A 23,053-nucleotide genomic window follows, 5' to 3' on the forward strand; every position below is an offset into this window, starting at 1 on the left:
TGTGGGGACGGGGTGGGGTCTGTGGGACGGGGCGGGTCCCTGGGGAAGTCGTGAGAACGCGGGCGGTGCGTGGGGTCCGCTCATGCGGACCGACCCGCTGTAGTGCGCAGCGCACTGTGTGCAGCGTGTGCAGTAGCACACACGTGACACATTACAGACATGGGCCCGTCGCGTGTGCACCCACATGTGATCACACGCATGTGCGTGATCCCACACACGCATACATGATCACACGCACGTGCATCCCACACACATACGTGATCACACACCCATAGTTGTGTGCATTGCACATGTGCACACACGATCGGGTACATGTGATCCCACACACGCATACATGATCACACGCACGTGCATCCCACACATATGTGATCACACACCCATAGTTGTATGCATTGCACATGTGCACACATGCGATCACACACGTGTGGTCGCACACATTGGTGATCAGATACCTGTACACACACATGTGATCATACAGTGTGTAGGTGTAGGTGATCTGCGCACGTGCACGCACACGCGGACGGGATGCCTGCGCAGCGCCGAGGAAGGTGGGCGGGCGGCGCCAAGCTCAGGTGCGGAGCCCGGAAGCGCGACTGCCGGAGGGGGAGGGAAGCGGGGTGGGGGCCGGGCGCGAGCTCAGGGGTCGTCGGGGCCGGGGCCAGGCGCGAGCTCAGGGGTCGTCAGGGCCAGGCGCGGGCTCAGGGGTCGTCGGGATCGCCGGGCCCGGGGCCGGCCGAAGACCGGCGTGGGAAGGCGGCCGCGGCCGGGTGGGGCGCGGGCGGTGCGGCGGGGCCCAGCAGGCGGCCCAGGCCGGCGCGGCCCAGCAGCGGCGCCAGCACGCACAGCGGCACGCACAGCGGCGCGGGCGCGGGCGCCAGCAGCGCGCAGGGCCAGGCGGCGTCGGGGCCCCGCGGGGGCCTCTGCGGGGCGGGCGGCGGCGGCGGCTCGGGCTTGACGCGGGGCTCGGGCCGGGCCTCGTCGCCGCCGTAGCCGCTGTCGGTGTCGGTGTCGGTGTCGGCGGCGCGGAGGACGGGTGCGGGGCGCGCGGCCACGGCGCGCAGGCGGCGCAGCAGCTCCCGCGGCGCGCGGGCCTCGGCGCCCGCCAGCAGCTGCAGGACCTCGCGGGCGCACGTCCGGAACCCCGCGTGGAAGGCCGCGGCCTCCGCCTCCGCCTCGGGCGCCAGCGCGGACCGCTGCGGCCCTGGAGGAGCGCGGGGCGGCGGGAGGGAGGGGGGGAGGGGGACAGCCGTCAGCGCCCGCCCCGCCCTGCACGCGCCCACCCCGCCCCGCACGTGCCCCGCACGAGTTCTGCACGAGCCCCACGGTTCGACGCCCTCCCCCCCTCACATCCGGGACTCTCCACCCCTGTGGAAGGAAAGACCATCGAACCGGAAACTGCCCGGGCCACGCCCACCGCACTGCGCGCCGCTGGGAGGGGACGGGCCCGAGTGCCGGCTCGGGACTGGCGCACGCGCATGCGCACACGCGTGTGCACATAACAGCGCTCTGCGCATCACACCCACGTGTGCACACACGCGAGGACGGCGCCCTGCGCAAAGCCCCCGAGGATGCTTCTGGAAGTGGGCCCTTGGCGGTGGAAGGAAGGAGGCAGCTGCCGGGGTCATGGGTTGAGGGAGGCGGCGGCGTCGCGGGTCGCGGCGACCTACCCGCCTGCAGGGCGAGGATCTTCCTGCGCTGCTGCTCGGCCAGCGCAGTCAGGGCCGTCAGGTGCTTCAGCGTCAGCTCCAGCACCACCGCCTTCTCCAGGTGCCCCAGCGTCTGCGGGAGAGGGGCCTGAACCCACCGCGGCCTGCACCCTCGGGCGGGGCCTGAACCCGCCACGGCCGCGGCCTGCACCCTCGGGCGGGGCCTGAACCCGCTGCAGCCTGCACCCTCGGGCGGGGCCTGCACCCTCGGGGGAACCCTCCACGGCCGCGGCCTGCACCCTCCGGAGGGCCCTGAACCCGCCGCAGCCACGGCCTGCACCCTCGGGGGAACCCGCTGCGGCCTGCACCCTCGGGCGGGGCCTGAACCCTCGGGGGAACCCACCACGGCCACGGCCTGCACCCTCGGGGGAACCATCCACGGCCGCGGCCTGCACCCTCCGGCGGGCCCTGAACCCGCCGCGGCCCCGGCCTGCACCCTTGGCCGGGGCCCCGAGCGCCCTCCCTCTCTGGGAGGCCCACAAGAGCGGGAACACTGCCTTGCTGGGGTCGGCCCCGCCCTCTGACCCCGGCTGGTGTCTGACCGTCAGCTTCAGGTGCTCGGGCAGCAGGTCCTTGAGCTGCGCGATACAGTCGTTAATCCGGTCTCTCCTCTTCTTCTCGATCAGGCGGTGCGGCAGCTTGTGGGCGTCCTGGGGGGGGAGGGGGGAGAGTGGAGGAGGGCGGGGAGGGGGAAGGGGAGAGTGGGGGGGGGAGGAGGGGAGGCGAGGCCTGACCGCCCGCCCCCCGCGGCCCCGCCCGCCCCGCCCTGGCCTTGTCATGAAATTCGGTTCCAGGTTCAAGGCCCCGGCAAATCACTTAGAATCCTGGCGTGTGCACACACACACGTTTACACACCTACATGCATACACGCACGTGTACACACATATGTACTTGTTTGTTACATACATGATCTGTATCCACACGCACGCAGGTGCTCACGCTCATGATCTGTATCCACACACATGCAGGTGCTCACGCACATGATCTGTATCCACACGCACGCAGGTGCTCACACACGCACATGATCTGTATCCACACGCACGCAGGCGCTCACACACACATGATCTGTATCCACACACACGCAGGCGCTCACACACGCACATGATCTGTATCCACACGCACGCAGGCGCTCACACACACATGATCTGTATCCACACGCACGCAGGCGCTCACACACGCACATGATCTGTATCCACACGCACGCAGGCGCTCACACACACATGATCTGTATCCACACGCACGCAGGCGCTCACACACGCACATGATCTGTATCCACACGCACGCAGGCGCTCACACACACATGATCTGTATCCACACGCACGCAGGTGCTCACACGCACATGATCTATATCCACACGCACGCAGGTGCTCACACGCACATGATCTATATCCACACACACGCAGGCGCTCACGCACATGATCTGTATCCACACGCACGCAGGCGCTCACATGCACATGATCTATATCCACACGCGCCCAGGCGCTCCCGCGCGCATACTATCTGCACGCACACAAGTGCTCACACACGCACACGCTGACTGCACACGCACGCAGGTGCTCACACGCACACGCTGACTATGCACACGCACACACGCAGGTGCTCCCACGCACACGCTGACTGCACACGCACGCACGCAGGTGCTCACGCACACGCTGACTGCACACGCATGCAGGTGCTCACACGCACACGCTGACTATGCACACGCACGCAGGCGCTCCCGCGCACTCTGTATCTGCACGCACACAAGTGCTCACACATGCACACGCTGACTGCACACGCACGCAGGTGCTCCCACGCACACGCTGACTATGCACACGCACGCAGGTGCTCCCACGCACTGACTGCACACGCACGCACGCAGGTGCTCACGCACACGCTGACTGCACACGCATGCAGGTGCTCACACGCACACGCTGACTATGCACACGCACCCAGGCGCTCCCGCGCACACGCTGACTGTATCTGCACGCACCCAGGCGCTCCCGCTGACTGTATGCACACGCACACACGCAGGCACTCCCGCGCTCCCGCTGACTGCACACGCACGCAGGTGCTCACGCACACGCTGACTGTATGCCCACGCACACGCAGGCGCTCCCGCGCTCCCGCTGACTGTATGCATACGCACGCAGGTGCTCACGCACACGCTGACTGTATGCACACGCACACGCAGGCGCTCCCGCTGACTGTATGCACACACACGCAGGTGCTCACACACACACTGACTGCACACGCTGACTGTATGCACACGCAGGCGCTCCCGCTGACTGTATGCACACGCACGCAGGTGCTCACATACACACTGACTGCACATGCTGACTGTATGCACACGCTGACTTATGCACACGCACACAAGCAGGTGCTCACGCACACGCTGACTGTATACACACGCACACACGCAGGCGCTCCGGCGCACACGCTGACTGTAAGCACACGCACGCAGCGCTCCGCGCTCTTACTTTCCCGTCTCTGCCCGCGCTCCTCCGGGGCTGGCCGGCCGGCAGGGGCCCTGGGAAGCCGAGCCTGCGGGGAGAGGCACGGTAAGCCCGGGCCGGGGACGTCCGCGCCGTCCCGGGGGTGGGGGCCTTACCCGCGGCCCCTCCGCTCCCGGAGCAGGGCCTCTGGCAGCGGGGGCGCCGCGCCGGCCATGCCGCGGCCGCCGGGCGGGGCCTCGCGGGGCGATCCGGAGCCTCGCCGGCCCTCGGCGCGCCGGCGCCCCGCTCCCCGGGGCGCACGCTCACGCGCGCGCACACTCGGGCCGCCCGGGCGCCGGGTCCCCGCCGCGCTCCAGGCAGCGGAGGCAGAGCACGCGCGTCGCGGCCGGACCAGCAGCCGCTCACGTGCGGAACGTACCCTCCCGGCGGGCGGGCGGGCGGGCGGGCGGAGCCGGGAGGGGCGGGGCGGGCGGGGCTGGGGAGTGGGCGGGACCGGGGCGGGGAGGGGCGGGGCCGGGCGGGGGAGTAGGCAGAACTAGGCGGGAAGGGGAGGGGCCGACCCGGGGAGTGGGCGGGGCCGGGCGGAGGAGTAGGCAGAACTGGGCGGAGAGGAGGAGCCGGTCGGGGAGGGGCGGGGCCGGGCGGAGTAGGCAGAATGGGGAGGGGAGGGGCCGGCCACGGAGTGGGCGGGGCCGGACGGAGTAGGCAGAACGGGGAGGGGAGGGGCCGGCCGGGGAGTGGGCGGGGCCGGGCGGAGGAGTAGGCAGAACGGGGAGGGGCCGGGCCTGCCGGGGAGGGGCGGGGCGGGGCCGGCCGGGGAGGGGCGGGGCCACGGAAAGGCAAAACAGCGCCGCCTCCGCGGTGCGTCTCCCGTGGAGGCGACGCGCTCTGCGGGAAGGGGGGTGCGGGGGGGGGCGCGGGGCAGTGGGGGGAGCGGAGGGGTTTTGGGTGTATCGAGCCCTGGGCGCGGGGTCGCTTGCGGCCGTGGAGTCTGACTCGCATGGGCTCCGGCCGTCCGACGCTGGTGCTCCCTGCGCGCGGGTCCCACGCGGCCACGCCGTGGTCCCGGGGTGCGGGAGGGCGGGGGGGGAGCTCCCGCCGCCCCCCCCCCGCCCAATCTCCTCCCGGGTCCGACCTGCCCCTCTCATTCCCGTGTCTCCCCCCCCCAGTCTCCTCCCGGGTCCGACCTGCCCCTCTCATTCCCGTGTCTCCCCCCCCCAGTCTCCTCTCGGGTCCGACCTGCCCCTCCCCCCCCCCCCCGGCGGTGTCTCCCTGGAGACGCGGTGTCCCCGGATCACCCGCAACTTCCCGCAGCAGCCGACTGCGTGGTACGGCCAACCCGGCGACGCGGGGGACGCGGGGGACGCGGGGGAGGGGGTCGCCAGCCGGGGCCCTGGAAGTCCGGCGACCTCGGTCAGTCCCACCGCGCCCGCCCCCCGCAGCTCCCTCCCCCGCGCCCGCCCCGCTCCCTCCCCGCCTACCCCGCTCCCCCCCCCCCCCCCCGCGCCCGCCCTGCCGGCCCAGGGCACGAAGCCCGCCACGTGCGGCCGCCCGCAGCCCCGCGGCCCGGGCTCCAGCCCCGCCTCCCCGCAGACGCCCAGGGGAGCGGCTGACCCCCGGAGGGGGAGGGCCAGGTCTGGCCTGCCGCTGCGGGGAGGGTGCGGGACTACGGCCGCGGGCTGCGGGTCCTACACAGATTCACAGCGTGCGGTTCGCGGCACCCGGGGCGGCGATGGAAGGGGCCGGGGCCGGCGATGGAAGGGGCCGGTGATGGAGGGGGCCGGGCCGGCGATGGAGGGGGCCGGCGATGGAGGGGGCCGGCGATGGAAGGGGGCCGGCGATGGAAGGGGCCGGGCCGGCGATGGAGGGGGCCGGCGATGGAGGGGGCCGGGCCGGCCGGCGATGGAGGGGGCCGGCGATGGAGGGGGCCGGCGATGGAAGGGGGTTGGCGATGGAGGGGGCCGGCGATGGAGGGGGCCAGCGATGGAAGGGGGCCGGCGATGGAGGGGGCAGGGCCGGCGATGGAAGGGGGCCGGCGATGGAGGGGGCCGGGCCGGCAATGGAGGGGGCCGGCGATGGAGGGGGCAGGGCCGGCGATGGGAGGGGGCCGGGCCGGCAATGGAGGGGGCCGGCGATGGAGGGGGCCGGACCGGCAATGGAGGGGGCCGGCGATGGAGGGGGGCCGGGGCCGGCGATGGAGGGGCCGGGGCGACGATGGAGGGGGCCGGGGCGGCGATGGAGGGGGCCGGGGCCGGGGCCGGGATTGGGGACCCAAATCTAACGAGTCTCGCAGTATTGTGCCATGGCGGCCGTCACACACCGGAGAGTGAGCACGCCCGAGTGTGAACCTGCCCGAGTGTGAACCCGCCCGTGTGAGCACGTCCAAGTGTGAGGGAGGGCTGAACACGTGCCGGATGGTGCACAGTTCACAGACGTGCGGGACGGTGCACAGTTCACAGACGTGCGGGACGGTGCACAGTCGTGTGGGACGGTGCACAGTCCACAGACGTGCGGGACGGTGCACAGACGTGCAGGACGGTGCACAGCTCACAGACGTGCGGGACGGTGCACAGCTCACAGACATGCGGGACGGTGCACAGTCCACAGACGTGCGGGACGGTGCACAGACGTGCGGGACGGTGCACAGTCCACAGACGTGCGGGACGGTGCACAGACGTGCAGGACGGTGCACAGACGTGCGGGACGGTGCACAGTTCACAGACGTGCGGGACGGTGCACAGACGTGCGGGACGGCGCACAGTTGTGCGGGACGGCGCACAGACGTGCGGGACGGCGCACAGACGTGCGGGACGGCGTACAGTTCACAGCTGTGGCGTCTGCTCTCCTCTGTCACGCCTCCTCCACGTCCTCTTGCGTGGCTCCCTCACCCCCCCTTCCTCTTTCCCTTGCTGACCAGCACCGGGACTCGCACTCAGGGCCACTCGCTCCAGCTCAGCTGGCACGCTACCACGTGAGCCAGGCTACCATGTCTGGCTTTTGTGTTACTGGTGAATGGAGATAAAGGTCGCAATCCTATGAGGTGGAGACTATTAGTGCCTTTACTCTGGAGATGAACCGCTATTGTCAACGAGGATCCCAGGTGTCCGCAGTCCCCCAGCTAGGATGTCTAGCGTTGTGGGACTCGCTGACGGCTTTGATATGAACAGTGAGTGCTGTTCAAAGATTCAGTGAAGAAGAAAAAGAGACAATCAGAGGTGGTGATGGACAGCGGGGATCCCCAGGGGGAGCCGCACCTGGGGTGCCGTGTGCACCCCATTCGTTAGGGATGTTGCGGGGAGTGGGGAGCTGTGTGAGTCTCAAGATCACCGGCAGCCCTGGGCCATAGCAGTGCCCAGGCCCAGTCAGAGGCTCAGGCTGCTGGCAGGAGCTTGCCATGTATGCTTCAGCCCCTCCGACTGGCTGCCCGTGTGATTGGCGCACACCTCTGGGGCCAGTCAGGAAACTCTCTACATGCCAAGTCTTCCAGGGGCCATGATACAAGGCCAGGCCGCACACAGGCCTGCCCCGGCCACGGGCAGGCAGGAAGAAGCTTCCTGAGAGGGAGCCTTGGCTGGCTTCTCTTTTTCCTCTCAAGTGCACTCATTTGTTGTGTGTATGTGAAAGACAAATGGAGAAAAGAGCTCTCTAGCATTGGAGCTGGTGGCAGAGACTGAGAAACCATGGCCAAAAGGAAGATGTGTGTGTGTGTGTGTGTGTGTGTGTACCAGTCCCGGAGCCCCAGAGCGTGATCTCAAGGCCTGCGTGCAGTCCCTGAGCGTTTACACTCGTGGCTGGTGCTCTACCCCTTGAGCCACAGCTCCACGTCTGGCTTTGGGGTGGTTAATTAGAGATAATGGTCTCACGGACTTTCCTGCCCAGGCTAGTTCTGAATCATGATTCTCAGATCTCAGCCTCCTGACTAGCCAGGATGTTAGGGATGAGCCTGTGCTCAATTTAAATGACAGACTTTTTTGTTTGTCGGTTGTGGGGCTTGAACTCAGGGCTTGGGTGCTGTTCCTAAGCCTCTTGGTGCTCAATGCTCACACCCTACAGTTGAGCCACAGTGCCACTTCCCGGTTTTGAGTAGTTAATTGGAGATAAGAGATTCACGGGGACTTTTCTGCCTGGGCTGGCTTTGAACTGCAATCCTCAGATCACAGCCTCCTGAGTAGCTAGAATAACAGGCGTGAGCCACAGGCGCCCGATTCGGAGTCTTTTGATGTCAGTGTGTCATTTGGTTGGCATCTAGCTCCCTACTGGTTTATAACCCAATTGCCTGTTACAATTCTATACAGGTGTACATGGGAGTCAGTTTTTAAAAAGGTTGATTAATGATAAGTAAACGTTCTCCATCTTCCCTGAGCAAATCAAAGTCTAATGTGATGACTTTTGGTTAGAAAGAGCTATAGTTCACCTGTGGTAAGAAGGGGAGAGGGAGGAATTCCTGTCTGACAAAGGATCAGAGACCAGATGTCCTTAAAGGTTGTGTTTAGCCAGGCGCTGGTGGCTCACGCCTGTAATCCTAGCTACTCAGGAGGCTGAGATCTGTGGATCGCTGTTCAAAGCCAGCCCGGGCAGGAGAGACCATGAGACTCCTATCTCCAATAAACAACCAGAAAACCAGAAGTGGCGCTGTGGCTCAAGTGGTAGAGTGCTCGCCTTGAGCTGAAGAGCTGAGGGACAGCACCCAAGCCCAGAGTTCAAGCCCCACGACCGACAAAAAAAAAAAAAAAAAGGTTGTGTTTAAAATAGAGTGCATCTGATTATCTTTTGGGGAAGGCTTTTCTGCTATTCCGCTGAAAGCTACAAAGAAAAATACACAAAATGAGCTCAAAGCTCCACTGAGCTCATCATTGAATCCTTTTGTGATGACTTGTGATGACTTCCAGCTAAAGTTGTTCAAAGGTGGACATCTTCAAGAGTCAGGAGCAGCTGTTTCTGTTGTGTTAGGTTGTTTGGTTTGGTTGTCTTTCTTTTGCTTAAATGGGGAACACATTTAAAACCTATTAAGACAAGTGAGCCAGGTCCTGGAGGCTCATGACTGGCAACCCAGCTACTCTGGAGGCTGAGATCTGAGGATCACGGTTTGACATCAGACCAGGCAAGAAAGTCTGTGACACTCTTATCTCCAATGAACCATCTGGCTCATGGGATAGAGTTCCAGCCTTGAGTGAAAGAGCCAAGTAAGTGCAAGAGGTCCTGAGTTTGTCCCCCAGAATAGAAATACACACACACACACACACACACACACACACACACACACACACACACACACAGAATAAACTATCAAATGAGGTTCGGTGAAGCTCCCCTTTAAATATGGGAACTCTTCTCTGAGGGTCCTTGGCTTCGGTCACAGAATAAGAATTTCTGGACAAGTCACAATGGTAAGAAAACTTGGCAGAGTTTTACTGAGTAAACAAGCAAGGAAACAGACAAAAAAGCAGACAAACAGAAGGGCAGGGGCACACTCTAGCAGAGTGTGGGTGCTCTCACAGGGACACAGACACACACATGTACACGCACACACATATGTGTATGCAGAGACAGACCCAGAGAGGGAGAGACAGAGAACTCTGGGCCTGGGCGCTGTCCCTCAGCTCTTCAGCTCAAGGCTGGCGCTCTACTAGTTGAGCCACAGCACCACTTCCGGCTTTTTCTGCTTATGTGGAGCTGAGGAATGGAACCCAGGGCCTCAGGCATGCAAGGCAAGCGCTCTACCACTGAGCCACCTTCCCAGCACATGGGGGCAGGGTAGGGGGTGGTCTGGCTTTAAGTTATGCAAAGCTAGGTGCTTTGTCTTTGCTCTAACTACACCTGGTGTTATTCTGAGTTTCCAGGTAAGAATGCATCCTGCCAGGAGACAGACCCTTATCCTTGAAAGGAGGAGACACCCTGCTGTCTGTGTTTTGGGGCATCCTGTCAGGCAGCTGTGAATCCTTGGGTGAGAAATGCATCCCTCAGGAAAGAATGCATTCAGCTGCCTCTCTTTGAAGCAAAGATAGCGCTTCTAAGTTTCTAGAGACCATATTTCTGAGTTGCCTTCCCCAGGCCTCAGTTTCCTTAAGTGATCCTGCTTCAGCTTTAGATCTCAGAATAGAACAACAGGTTTATTCATATACATATAATGAACTTTAGTTGTTGTTGTTTTTTTAATGCCAATAGTATGCCTTGAACTCGGGGCCTGAGTGCTCTCCCTGGCACTCTACCACTTGATCCACACATCTACCTCCAGCTTTTTGGTGGTAGACTAGAGTCTCACAGCTTAGGCTGGCTTTGAACTTCAATCCTCTGATCTCAGCCTCCTGAGTAGCTGAGATTAAAGGTGTGAGCCACCAGCATCAGGCTTAAAAAATGTCAGTCTTGATATAGACTAGCAATTAATTTGTCTTGGTGGTTGTGAACACCCACATGAATCATGTTATATTTATGTGACTCTGCTCAGGATATTTCTACACTTATTTTTCTTTGACTAGTATTAAGAAGCAGCTATTCAGTATAGGAAGTAAATCATATTCCTTCTGCAATCCCTTGTATTTATAAAATCATTCCAAACACTCAAGCAGACTACCCCAGAGGCAGTGTGTTTTCAATATTCATAGAGTTCTTAACATGCAGAAAGTAATTAATTGCTGATGGCTCACACCTGTAATTCTAGCGACTCAGGAGGCTGAGATCTGAGGAATGAGATTCAAGGCCAGCCTGGATAGGAAAGTCTGAGGGACTCCTAGGTCCAATGACCCACCAAAAAGCTGAAAGTGGAGCTGTGGCTCAAGTGGTAGAGCACCAGCCTTGAGGCTGAGGGACAGTGTCCAGGCATTGAGTTCTTTAGCTCCTAATCTGCCCAGCTTCTCCCATAATCCAAGTGCTTTTCTCAGCGATGGTGGCTGAGTTGTAATGCGATGAGAAACAGAGTAAAGAGGCATAAACATACCCTGCTCTTCCTCTAGATTATCCAAGACTGCATGGAACCAGAACTGTTGCTGTGTTTGTTTGCTCGCTGCTGATGAAAATTCTTGGAAAACTCTTCAGCAACAAGTGTGTCATATAACGTGAAACAGACTCAAATGAAGAATAAGATACACTGTACAACCACATAGCCTTCTTCTTTTTTTCCTTTTGGTCGGTCATGGGGCTTGAACTCTGGGCCTGGGCGCTGTCCCTCAGCTCTTCAGCTCAAGTGAGTGCTCTACCACTTGAGCCACAGCACCACTTCTGGTTTTCTAGTGGTTCATTGGAGATAAGAGTCTCACAGAGTTTCCTGCCCAGGCTGGCTTTGAACCACAATCCTCAGATCTCAGCCTCCTGAGTAGCTGGGATTACAGGCATGAGCCACAGAGCCCAACTAATCTTGTACCAAACCTTAGGAGAATCTCTCTTTTCATTGAATATCTGCTCTTTTAGAGCCAGAAAAAATTAGGTGTTTTAATGAGCATCAGATTAGAAGAATTTGACAGTTGGTTGATTTAAAATTTATGGCAAATGCAATCTCCATGTATAATAAGAGAGTAATATCTGTTTCTTCTTACATTGGGCAAATCAAATAATAGAGCCAATGATGTGTGGAAAGTATCAATCCAGATGGATGAGAGAAGTTGAATCTGTAGATGAAGCAGATATAACTTAAACAACTGGAAACATGGAGAGGCTGAGATCTGAGGATCACAGTTCAAAGCCATTCTGGCCAAAAAAAAGTCTGAGACTCATCTCCAGTGAATGACCAGAAAAGCCAGAAGTGCAGGTGTGGCTCCAGTGGTAGAGAGCCAGCCCTGAGCACAAAGCCAGGTCAGAGTCAAGGTCCTGAGGTAAAGCTTTAGTACTGACAAAAAAATAAACAAAAATGCCAGACCAAATCAAACCATATCCTTGAAGAGAAGGCCCTAGATGAATAAAATCAGAGCATACGCCTGAAAACAGGCAGAGAAAAGAGAGGATCAAGCCATCAACAATGTAAAAATGATCAGCATTGGCTGGGCATGTGGCTGAGTGCTCGCCTACCACGCATGAAGCCCTGGGTTCCATTCCTCAGTACCACATACACAGAAAAAGTCAGAAGTGGTGCTGTGGATCAAGTTGGTAGAGCGCTAGCAAAAGAAGCTCAGGGCCAAGGCCCAGGGCCTGAGTTGAAGCCCCGGGACTAGCAATATGTATCTATATCAGCACTGTCTTTAAATGGCTGCGTAGCACACAACTTATGACTGGAAAGGGAATTGAAAATATTAACATTTAAGAAAGGAGCCTCCCGCACCTAAGCAACAGAGGATTAGTCCTAGAGAGCTGCTGCATGTGTGGGTGAGAGCGTAACTCAGTGGAAAAGGGAAACAGTTGATCAGAAAGAGGAAACTCACGAAGTACATGCCGGCAAGTCATTTGCAATGAATATGAAGAAAAAATCCCCAAGATTTAATAATGAATAAGGACAGGCACCCGTGGCTCCTGCCTGCCATCCGAGTTACTCAGGAGGCTGAGATCAGAGGATCACAGTTTAAAGCCAGCCCAGGCAGGCAAATCTGTGAAGACTCGTATCTCCAATGAACCAGCAGAAAGCTGGACGTGGAGCTGTGGCTCAAGAGGTAGAATGCCATTGCTTGCTTCAGCGGAACAGATACAAGGGTCCCGTTCAAGGGTGACATGCACATTCATGAAGAGTTCCATGTGGGACTTTTGATTTTTTTTTTACTGTGATTATGTCAGTGAGTACAGAGGGTGACAGTTATGTAAGTCAGGCAAAGAGTCCATTTCTTTTTGGCCAATGTTGCCCCTTTCCTCACACTAAAAAAAGCTCTAGGTTTGAGGAAGACCCATACAAGACCACAAAGCCCTAACTTGAATCCCTGCTACTGGCACAAGAAGAAGAAGAAGAGGAGGAAGAGGAGGAGGGGGGGGGAAGAAGAGGGGGGAAAAGGAAGAGGGGGGGAGGAAGAGTGGGGAGGAGGAGGAGGAGGAGGAGGAGGAGGAGGAGGAGGAGGAGGAAATGTTTTGATCACTTTGTGTGATTCAGATGTATGGAGGAGGAGGAGGAGGAGGAGGAGGAGGAGGAGGAGGAGGAGGAGGAGGGGGAGGGGGGGGAGGAGGAGGAGGCGGAGGAGGAGGAGGAGGAGGAGGAGGAAATGTTTTGATCACTTTGTGTGATTCAGATGTATGCATAAAAGCCCTGTGAAGTGAATGTCATTTCCATTGTACAGAGCAGGGACTCTGAGTTCTGGCCCGAGTGCCTTTCCACACATACTGTGTGGTTTTATTTTTATCTTTTTGCCCGGCCCTGAGCTTCTTTGGCTCAAGGCGAGCACTCTACCACTTGAGCCACAGCACCACTTCTGGCTTTTCCTTTCTTTCTTTTTTTCTCTACTGAGGAATCGAACCCAGGGCTTCATGCTTGCTCGGCAAGCACTCTACCACTGAGCCTCCTTCCCAGCCCGTGTTGTTTTATAAATTGCCGATTTCTGTGAAACTCCATCTGCATGTGTGTGTGTGGCTGTGTGCCCGTGCCAGCAAAGCTGGTGCTCTCCCACTTGAGCCACAGTTCCACTTTCGGCCTTTTGGCTGATTCATTGGCGCTAAGTGTCTTAGGAACTTTTTTGCCTGGGTTGGCTTTGAACCACGATCCTCAGATCTCAACTCTTGAGCAGCCAGTATTACAGGCGAGAGCCATGGGTGCCTGGCTGAGCGCTTTTTTAAGGACTCATTTTCAGGAGAGACTTCTTTGGGTGGAAAGCAGCAGGTGTGCGAGCCTGGCCACCGTTCGTTCTCATTTCTCTTTTTTGGCTTTCTAGTTATACTTTATTTGCATGATGAGCCCTGCCATTCGAAGAAGATGCCATTTCTACTCAGTCACACCCAAGCCAAGCATCTCCTCTCTCGAGACAGCTGCTCACATGGAAATGTTGTGGGCTTTCTGATGCTGTGGGTTCTAATCCTGGCTCTGGTATTTATGATCTTAACACATGACTTCTCTGAACTCAGATTTCCTGCTCTGTGTAAATGGAAATGAAATGCATTCACCATCCACGCTGTGCTGGGCTGTTTATTATGCTCGGCTTTGTCTCACAGCTTGGATGGTAAGTGTTGTGAATACTGTTTGCATAGGAGGAAGCTGTGGGCTGGGAGAGTTGGCCTCCTAGCCTGTGGTGTCTGAAGTATTAGAATCCAGGTGTCTGACTCTAACACTAGCGTGCTTCATATGACACTCTCTTCATTTTATTTCCTTTAGGTAATTAATTAATTTTTGGTGCAGTTTGTAAAGCTTGAACTCAGGGCCTAGGTACAGTTCTTAAAACTGACACTCTGCCACTTGAGCCACAGCTCCACTTCTGGCTCTTTGGTGGTTCATTGGGGATAAGAGTTTCACAGACTTTCCTACCTGGGCCATGTTGAACCTTGATCCTCAGATCTCAGCCTCCCAAGTAGCAGGGATTATAAATGTGAACCACAGTACCTGGCTTCCAGGCAGAAAATTTTGAAGATCTCCATGACTTCTCTCTCTCTCTCCTTCCTTCCTTCCTCCTTCCTTTCTTTCAATTCTACCTTTGGAAATCTTCTCCTCCTACCCTGGGAAGAATATAGACTTAGCTCACTCTCAGCTATACCATATGAAGGCCTCCCAGGATCTCAGCTTCCCAGAATAGCTTGTAGCACTAGGTGTGTGTGTGTGTGTGTGTGTGTGTGTGTGTGTGTGTGTGTGTGTGTGTGTGTGTGTGTGTGTGTGTGTGTGTGTGTGTGTGTGTGTGTGTGTGTGTGTGTGTGTGTGTGTGTGTGTGTGTGTGTGTGTGTGTGTGTGTGTGTGTACTGGAGCTTGAACTCAGGGCCTGGGTAGAGCACTAGCCAAGGAGCAGAAGTGTCAGGTACCAAGTTTTGAGTCCTGATCTTAGACCAAAAAAGAAGAAGAGAGAAGAAAAGGCCAGCACTCTGCTACTGAAGCCACACTTCCCCTTCCAGTGTTATCTCGGACTTTCCTGCCCCAGATGACTTGAACTACAGTCCTCGGATTTCACCTTCCTCAACAGCCAGGATTACAGGTATGAGCAATGGCACTGTTACAAAACCAGAAGGAGCCAGCTAGGTCCTACTGGGACTGCCAATCAGGACTGCCAATCGAGAGCTAGGAGTTCCAATCATGATCTAGGCCTGCCAATCAGAAGTGAGGACTGCAGATCAGAAGCTGGGACTGCCAATCAGGACTGCCAATCGAGAGCTAGACCTGACAATCAGAAGCGAGGATGGCAGATCAGAAGCTGGGACTGCCAATGGAGAGCTAGGCCAAGCCACGCTTTCCTTTTCTGAATCAGCTTTCAGACTCCAGAGCCAGCTCTGCCCTCGGGCTGGAGTGAGGCTTCCCTTAGCTTGGCCCTAGTGGATAAGGAAGGACAGTTAGGTGAGCCAGGAAACGGTGAGGCCACGGGTATGAAGGAGACTGTGGACTAGGTTGGGAGGTCTCTCCCTGCCTGGGGCTGGGGGAGGACAGCAGGGAGCCCCCCCAGCCCCCCAAGGCTAGCCTTGCCCGATCGGGTAATTCAGTCCCTTAGGCTCTGGGGCTGCCAGAACATCACATGGGAACAAAGGTGATGAGCAGGCAGAAACGCAAGCATTGCTCCACTGGCACAGCAGCAGAGCACATGCAACATGTGCTCCAAGAGGCCTAGAAGGACAGATGTCTCTGTGCCCAGTGCAGCTGCCATCAGTTCTGGTTAGGTCCTGACAGAAGAAATTCCAAGATCACTGCTGTGTTAAGTAGGAAGCCAGCCCGGCGCCGGTGGCTCATGCCTGTCAAGACGCCAAGATCTGAGGATCACGGTTCAAAGCCAGCCTGGGCAGGAAAGGCCATGAATGAAACTTATCTCCAATAAACCACCAGAAAACCAGAAGTGGCATGATGGCTCAAGTGGTAGAGTGCTCGCCTTGAGCTGAAGAGCTGTGAGTGCTCAGGCCCAGAGTTCAAGCCCCATGACAGATGAAAAAAGAGGTAGGAAGCCCAAGGCTCCTGCCTGTAATGCTAGCTACTCAGAAGGCCGAGAGGTGAGGATCGCGGTTCAAAGCCAGTGATGGGAATCTGCGTTGTTCTCAGAACTCAGTACAGCTCCCATGGGTTTGCCCACTCACTACCCTTTCCCCCGGAGAAAAACTTCCTAAAATCCTACAACCCAGTTTCCAGCCCAGAACCTTCATCTAATGTGAATCTAAGCCAGAATCTTCATCTGAATCTTAACCCTCTCCCCACTCCCACCCCAGGTAATAGGCTGCCTAAGTTCCTAGTGGGTTCCTGGACCTGACAGACCGGCCCCACAGGGTCGGGAGACTCCTGGAACCCTTAGCCACCTGCAACCCTGCCCCCGACCCTTTGAACCCTCAAGCTCCCTCTGACCCTGTCCCCTGACCATGACCCTATTTAGGCCCAAACCCCCTTGTAAGGTCTGCCCTGGGCAGATGCTGCCCCCACCACGCAGGGTAGAGACCCCATGGCCGAAAAGGGGCAGGCGGAGGTCTGGCCTGGGCTTGAGGGGGAGGGGTGGAGAGAGCCTGTGGCCAGGTGAGAGAATGTGTGTCCACGCTAGATGCTGCGACCTTGGGGCCTGGGACCCTCTCACAGCCCGATGGGAGGTGCGACTAGGTCCAGCATGTGGCCTGGGAGGAGGGGTGACCACCTGCAGATATGCCAGGGCCTGGGGACACAGGCACAGGGTGGAGACTGAGCTAAGGGCCTGGGGACACAGGCACTGGGCGGAGACTGAGCCAGGAGGAGGAGGAGTCCCCCTGGCCTTCGACCTCTCAGCCACCATTTTGTTTCATGCCTCTCCTCTCCTGACTCTCCTAGGCCACCAGAGCATCCCTTTCCAACTCTCCCTCGGAGTTGATCCAGTTTGTGGACATTGTTCTTCTGCTCTTTGTTTGCTCTGAAACTCTCAGGTTCCTAACAGTATTAAGTGTATTCAAGGCTGCACATTTTTTTTTGGGGGGGGGGGATGTGAACACTTACAGTCACTGGCTTTCCAACGAAGACTCCTGACTCGACCTTTCAAAATGTGGCCTCTCTGGATCTCACGATCGAGTTTCCATACAGCAAATACAAAACAAAACGATAGAGAGAAAGAAAGCAGACCCCAACTCTGAGAGCATCTGGGCCATAGAGGTTGCATTGGAAGATGGTTCTGCAGATCCAAGCGACCCTCTTCCAGGCAGCAATGTCTGGTGCTGTGGGCAGGAGTGTGGATCTGAACTCAGAGCCTAGAGGCACAGGGGTGGCGGCTAGAGCTCAGTCTCCCCCGGGAGGGACAGGCTTTTTGAGATGAATGACCCAGGCCACATTGCATTGGGGAGGACACAATTTTGATAGAAGGAAACCAGTACCATAGAGTATGCCTTGAATGGATCATGATGTTCAATAGTTGATCAAGAGAAAGAAAATAGGCAGGGAAGGTGGCTCAGTGGCAGAGTGCTCGCCTAGCATGCATGAAGTCCTGGGTTCAATTCCTCAGCACCACATTAACAGAAAAAGCTGGAAGTGGTGCTGTGGCTCAAGTGGTAGAGCGCTAGCTTTGAGCAAAAGAAACCCAGGGACAGTGCCCAGGCCCAGAGTTCAACACCTAGGACTGGCAGAGAAAGGGGGGGGGGTTGAGAGGGGGAGGGAGAGCAGGAGAATAAAAAAAGGGACACTTACTAGATATTCTTCATTTGACTCTATCCTGGGCTTTTACTTTCAAACACACTTCTAGTTTGTTTCTGTTTGTTTATGCCAGTCCCCAAGTTTGAACTCAGGGCTAGGCTGTCTCCCTATGCTTTTCCACCCAAGGCTGGTGCTCTACCACTTGAGTCGCAGCTCTACTTCCAGCTTTTTGGTACTTCATTGGAGAGAAGAGTTTCACAGTCTTTCCTGCTCAGGCTGGCTTTGAGCTATGATCTTCACATTTCAGCTTCCTGATTAGCTAGGAATATGGGCACCAGCCACCAGTGCCCAGCCTTCTAATGTATTTCATTTTATTTTTATTTTTGTTGGTAGTGGGACTTGAACTCAGGGCCTGGGTGCTGTCCCTGACCTTTTGTGCTTGAGATTAGTGCTCGACCACTTACTTGAACCACAGCTCTACTTCCAGCTTTTTTTGGTAGTCAATTGAAGATGAAGAGTCTCAGGGACTTTCCTGACTGGGCTGGCTTTGAACCGTGATCCTCAGATCTCAGTCTCTTGAATAGCTAGGATTATAAGTGTCAGCTGCCAGTGCCTGGTTAGTTTTAAAGCCAAGTCACTACGCCCACCTAAATACACAAATAACATAGATGTGCTAGTTTTGCAGGCAAAAAGTACTCTAATTCTAGTCAGAACAAACTCACCTTTATATCAAATGCTATCAGTTATTTTGAGAAATTATATAAGCAGCCCCAATTCAATATAAACGATATAAACATAGTGCTGCTGACTGGTCTCCCTGATGAGAGATCTAACCTGATCTAACTATAAGTTAGATCTTGCCATCAGTCCTCAAATCCTTTCTCGCCAGGGGCCGATGGCTCACTTCTGTAACCCCAGCTACTCAGCAGAATTTTATTTATGTCAGGATAATCATAATGTGTCATTTACAGAGAACTAGATGGGGCTGGGAAAACTTGTTAAATGAAATAAGTCAGATGCAGAGAGAAAAGGATTATGTTCTCTCATACGTAAAAGATCTAAATTATACACTTATCTAAGAACATGAACCATGTCATACGCATAAATATACATGTAAACACACACACATGTTCACTGAAATATGACATATTCATAAGAGGATTCTAATGGTGTAAATCCTCTGAACAGTTGACTTATGGTTTAACAGAGTGAATACCAGGAAGCTGCCCGGGCTGGCTTGGAACAAATGATCCTAAAATCTCAGCCCCCTGAGTGGCTGGGATTACAGGCGTGAGCCATGGACTCTGGCTTCTTTTTACTATTTAATGTCGTTTACATTGGGTATAACAAAGAGCTCAGGCAAAGCAAGGTGTGTGCTAACATCACCTATCAGAAGCCTGAGGTATTTCTCTCACAAAACTAGCTTAAACTTTGATGGGCAAGCTCTCCTACTACCTTCTACTTCTATATGTCAGTGAACTTAGAAACGAAATCCCAGGACATTAAAACATACTGCCTTTATAATTTTTCTCATTTCTTTTTGTTATTAGGTCGTTGTGGCTTGTGCCTATGCATGATAAAAAAACTTAAATGATGTTTTTAAGGATGGATGAAGAAATGATTGCTATTGAAGCAATATGGGAAAATTCATATGCAGCCAGCTCAAAAATTCAAAAAACAGGTGATACCTGAGATGTCTTTATTAAGTTTATGAAAACAGTTTTTTAAATGGAACATTTACCACATAGAAGCCAGAGTTCCTGTGGTTAAAGTAATTTTAAAGAGGAAATAGCCAGGGTTCACTGATTACTAAGAAAATACATACGCCCTGTTTACAATCGAGTACAAACAGAACAAGAACAACCAGGAGAGTTCCTTGCAGAAGCTATGAGAAATGTCAGGTAATCACTAGATGCTGTAGCTCATTCCTGTAAGCAAGGCTTCTCAGGAAACTGAGATCTAAGGATCCCAGTGCAAAGCCAGCCTGGGTGGGAAAGTCCGTGTGATAATTACCCCCAGTGAACCACCAAAAAGCCAGAAATGGAGCTGTGGTCCAAGGAGTAGAGTGCCAGCCTTGAGCAGAGACCCTGAGTTCAAGTCCCAGTACCGGCACAAAAGAAAAACATTGTAAGGCATTGTGTGAAGGTTGCTCTCACTTTTCCACCACATTATCATATACTCTTGGTCTTAGTAGATATATTATAGGTAATAGGATAGACATGTTATATGATAGACATATGTATAGATCAGTACTACATCTTGAACTTAGGGCTAGAAACTCTGGCATGGCTTTGTCTACTCAAGGCTGGTGCTCTACTACTTGAAACACATTTCCACTCTCAGCTTTTTCCTGATTCATTGGAGATAAAAGTCTCATGGATTTTTCTGTCCCTGGTTAGGCTGGTTTCAAACTAGAGTTCTTGGCTCTCAGCCTCCGGAGTAGCTAGGATTACAGGTGTGAGCCACCAGCCCCCAACAGTACTTGTGTAATTTTGTGCAGATGGTCACCTCAAAATGTTCTACAGAGGTGCTGGGAAGGTGGCTCAGTGGTAGAGTGCTTGCCTTGCTTGCATGAGGCCCTGGGTTCGATTCCTCAGCACCACAGAAGCAGAAAAAGTCAGAAGTGGTGCTGTGGCTGAAATGGTAGAGCGCTAGCCTTGAGCTGAAGAGCTGAGGGACAGCACCCAGGCCCAGAGTTCAGGCCCACGACAAAAAAAAAAAAAGTTCTGATTGTAGTTCAAAGTCAGTCTAATAAAGGTCCAATTAGCTCCAATTAACCACCAAAAAAGAGAGCCAGAAATGGAGCTGTGGCTCAAATGGTGGAGCATCATCCTTGAGAAAAAGGTCATGTGAGACCATGAGGCCCTAAGTTCAAGCCTCCATACAAGCACCAACCACGCACCCCATAAAACCCCTCAAAACCCCCAAGACAAAGCCTCAAACCAAACCAATCACAAAGAGAAACCTAAACAGGAGACATCTTGAACCATGAAGTAACGCAAGCCAGGTTCATGCTGGGGGTTTCTAGATTCCATTTCTATCCTCACTTGGCTTACTTGAGTGAAAAACACTGTGAGCTCTGTGAAGATCTGATTCATATTCTTAAAGTATAGAATTTGTTTTTTTCCTCTTTGTTTTGACCAAAGTAACTGAGTCGAGTTACCCATGTGAATGGGGTACCGTTTTTATTTGATCCATTGGTGTGTTTGTTAGAAATCAGTGTTATCTTTGTTTTGGAGACTTGCTGAGCAGCAAAGGAATAGGAGAATAAAAGGTATATTATTATTTGGCACCAATCCCGATAGGGGATAGGCGATGGCTCATAATGGACTCCACCTCCGTGTCTTGTTATTGAGGGATGAAACAGCGCCATTGTTTTCTGAGTGGGTTTAAAGGGAGGTTTATGAGACTCTGTCTGAAAAACCACCATTTCTCCAGGAGCTCCAGGTCAGCTTACAAAGGCAGTTTTCTAGGCACTGCTATCTAGAAGCATTTGATTGCAAAAACAGCGACACTAAATTCAGACCAAACTTTCATTGTCTTTTGTCTTTCTGTTCTGTTTTTGGGGGGCAGGGGGAGAGGTGATCAAAGCCTCACTTGGCTCATGGTGTAGCCAAATTTTCCCAGGGAATTTGTTCAGCCATAAACAAAATTGGGCTCAATTCATGGTTAACTGAGAACACAAAACAAATCAAGAAACTTCTAAACGAGACCCAAAGCTTGGATTTTAGGCATCCACACATGGACTGTCCCTTTCCAGGTGAGTTGAGGACAATGGCTGGTCATCTTCAAGCACTGGTGCTGTAGGCCAGACCCCTTCCAGATGCAGAAAAGGATCTTTGTCATTTTGACTTTATGAACTTCATGAAGTAGCTCTCAGGCGGGCTGAGATGTGAGGGTCACAGTTCAGAGCCAGCCTGGGCAGGAAGGTCCATGAGACTCTGATCTCCAATGAACTAGCAAAAGGCCAGAGTAGAGCTGTGGCTCAAGAGGTCCAGCACCAAGCTTGAGCATGAAAGTTTAGGGATAGCAGCAGGTCCTGAGTTCAAGCCTCTGAACCAGTAGCAATAACAACACACAAGTTTCGTGAGCGATTGCTTTGGACGCCATTCTATTTGTGCAGTGTTACCGTTGAGCTAAGCACTTTTGTGCATTGTCTTCTTGAGAATATCCTTTAAATCTTGTGTATCACATATTCTTGCTGTTATTATTATTACTATGATGACGATGATGATGTGGTTTTTAACTCAGGACCTCATGCTTGCTAAGAAAGTAATCCACTTAACACGTCTGAAGAGTTTTGCTTTTATTATATTTTAAATAGGGTCTCACACATATTCCTGGGCTGGTCAGAACTTCCATCCTCCCATTTATAATCTTTGCATGGTTTGAATGGTCAGAAGGTGCTGCTGTGCCCAGCTTTCTATTGATTGAGATGGGGGAACTTGAAAACATTTCTGCTTTGGTTGAAGACTTGATCCCTTGCTCTCAGCCGCCCGACTTATTAGGTTTACAGCACGAATCTAGCTTGCCACATTATTTTTATTTTGTTTAGATGTATTATTATCAACATGTTTATGGTTTTAATAACTCTAACTGCAACCCTAGGTGCAGTTTAAACAGGAATTTATCTCCTCAGAGCCTAAAGAATGAATGATAAAGCAGTTTGATGTTCTCCGTGATAAATCAGTCTCCAGGCCTGGAGCTGTGATGCTTGCTGGGGCCCTTGTGTGAAGTGTAAAGGTTTGCTGTCGGCTCTGTGACCCAAGAGGGCTACAACCACTCAGGAGTGGTGCAGTTTCTAGAATGTTCTCCAAATCTCTGTGGTTTAGGGAGGCTCTGGGGCACGCAGTGGCTGGGAGCTGGTGTTTCTGTGGTCTGACTGGCACAGCTATGGACTGTGCACTTCCTTTGTGATTATTCTTTCTCTTCTTATTTCGTGCCAGTATTGACACTTGAACTCAAGTCCCGGCCACTGTCCCTGAGGTTTTTCTTTTTAACTCAAGGCTGGCGGGTGCTCCTGAGCCACAGCTCCACTCCGGGTTTTTACTTGTTTGTTTGGAAATAGGAGTCTCACTGAGGTTTCTTCCCTGGCTGGATTCCAACTGGGATCCTCAGATCTCAGCCTCCTACTATAATCCTAGCTAGGATTACAGGAGTGAACTACCGTGCCAGACATTTCTAAAGGGCAAAATCCGCATCTTCTTCTACAGCTACGCCCGCTGACAGGAAGATTGTGAAGATTACATTGTGGCCATTTGTACCTATTCCCACCAATCAGGGAAGGAGCCTTTTGCTTCCAATTTCATTGTCTG

At 54.6% G+C, this 23,053-nt stretch overlaps 1 protein-coding gene across 1 annotated transcript; it reads right to left on the reverse strand.

Moving 5' to 3' along the window:
- Positions 1–698: 698 nt before the first annotated feature.
- LOC138820062 (class E basic helix-loop-helix protein 41-like) lies at positions 699–4,436 on the reverse strand. Its single transcript, XM_070011704.1, has 5 exons — positions 4,297–4,436; positions 4,166–4,229; positions 2,249–2,356; positions 1,668–1,779; positions 699–1,201 (listed from the first exon to the last, which is right to left on the reverse strand). Exons 1-5 carry the CDS (start codon positions 4,353–4,355, stop codon positions 699–701), a joined length of 846 nt encoding a protein of 281 aa, XP_069867805.1. The 5' UTR covers positions 4,356–4,436.
- Between the last annotated feature and the right edge of the window lie 18,617 nt (positions 4,437–23,053).

This window comes from Dipodomys merriami, unplaced genomic scaffold (assembly GCF_024711535.1).
Source record: "Dipodomys merriami isolate MVZ:Mamm:240054 unplaced genomic scaffold, mDipMer1.0.p SCAF_84, whole genome shotgun sequence".
In the NCBI taxonomy this organism is placed as follows: Eukaryota; Metazoa; Chordata; class Mammalia; order Rodentia; family Heteromyidae; genus Dipodomys; species Dipodomys merriami.

Coding starts and splice junctions, on each gene's coding strand:
- LOC138820062 (XM_070011704.1), bottom strand. CDS start 4,355: ATGGCCGGCGCGGCGCCCCCGCTGCCAGAGGCCCTGCTCCGGGAGCGG. Junction 2,357..4,165: donor GCGCGGGCAGAGACGGGAAA/GTAAGAGCGCGG, acceptor CTCCCCCCCCAG/GACGCCCACAAGCTGCCGCA. Junction 1,780..2,248: donor CCGAGCACCTGAAGCTGACG/GTCAGACACCAG, acceptor CCTCTCCCGCAG/ACGCTGGGGCACCTGGAGAA.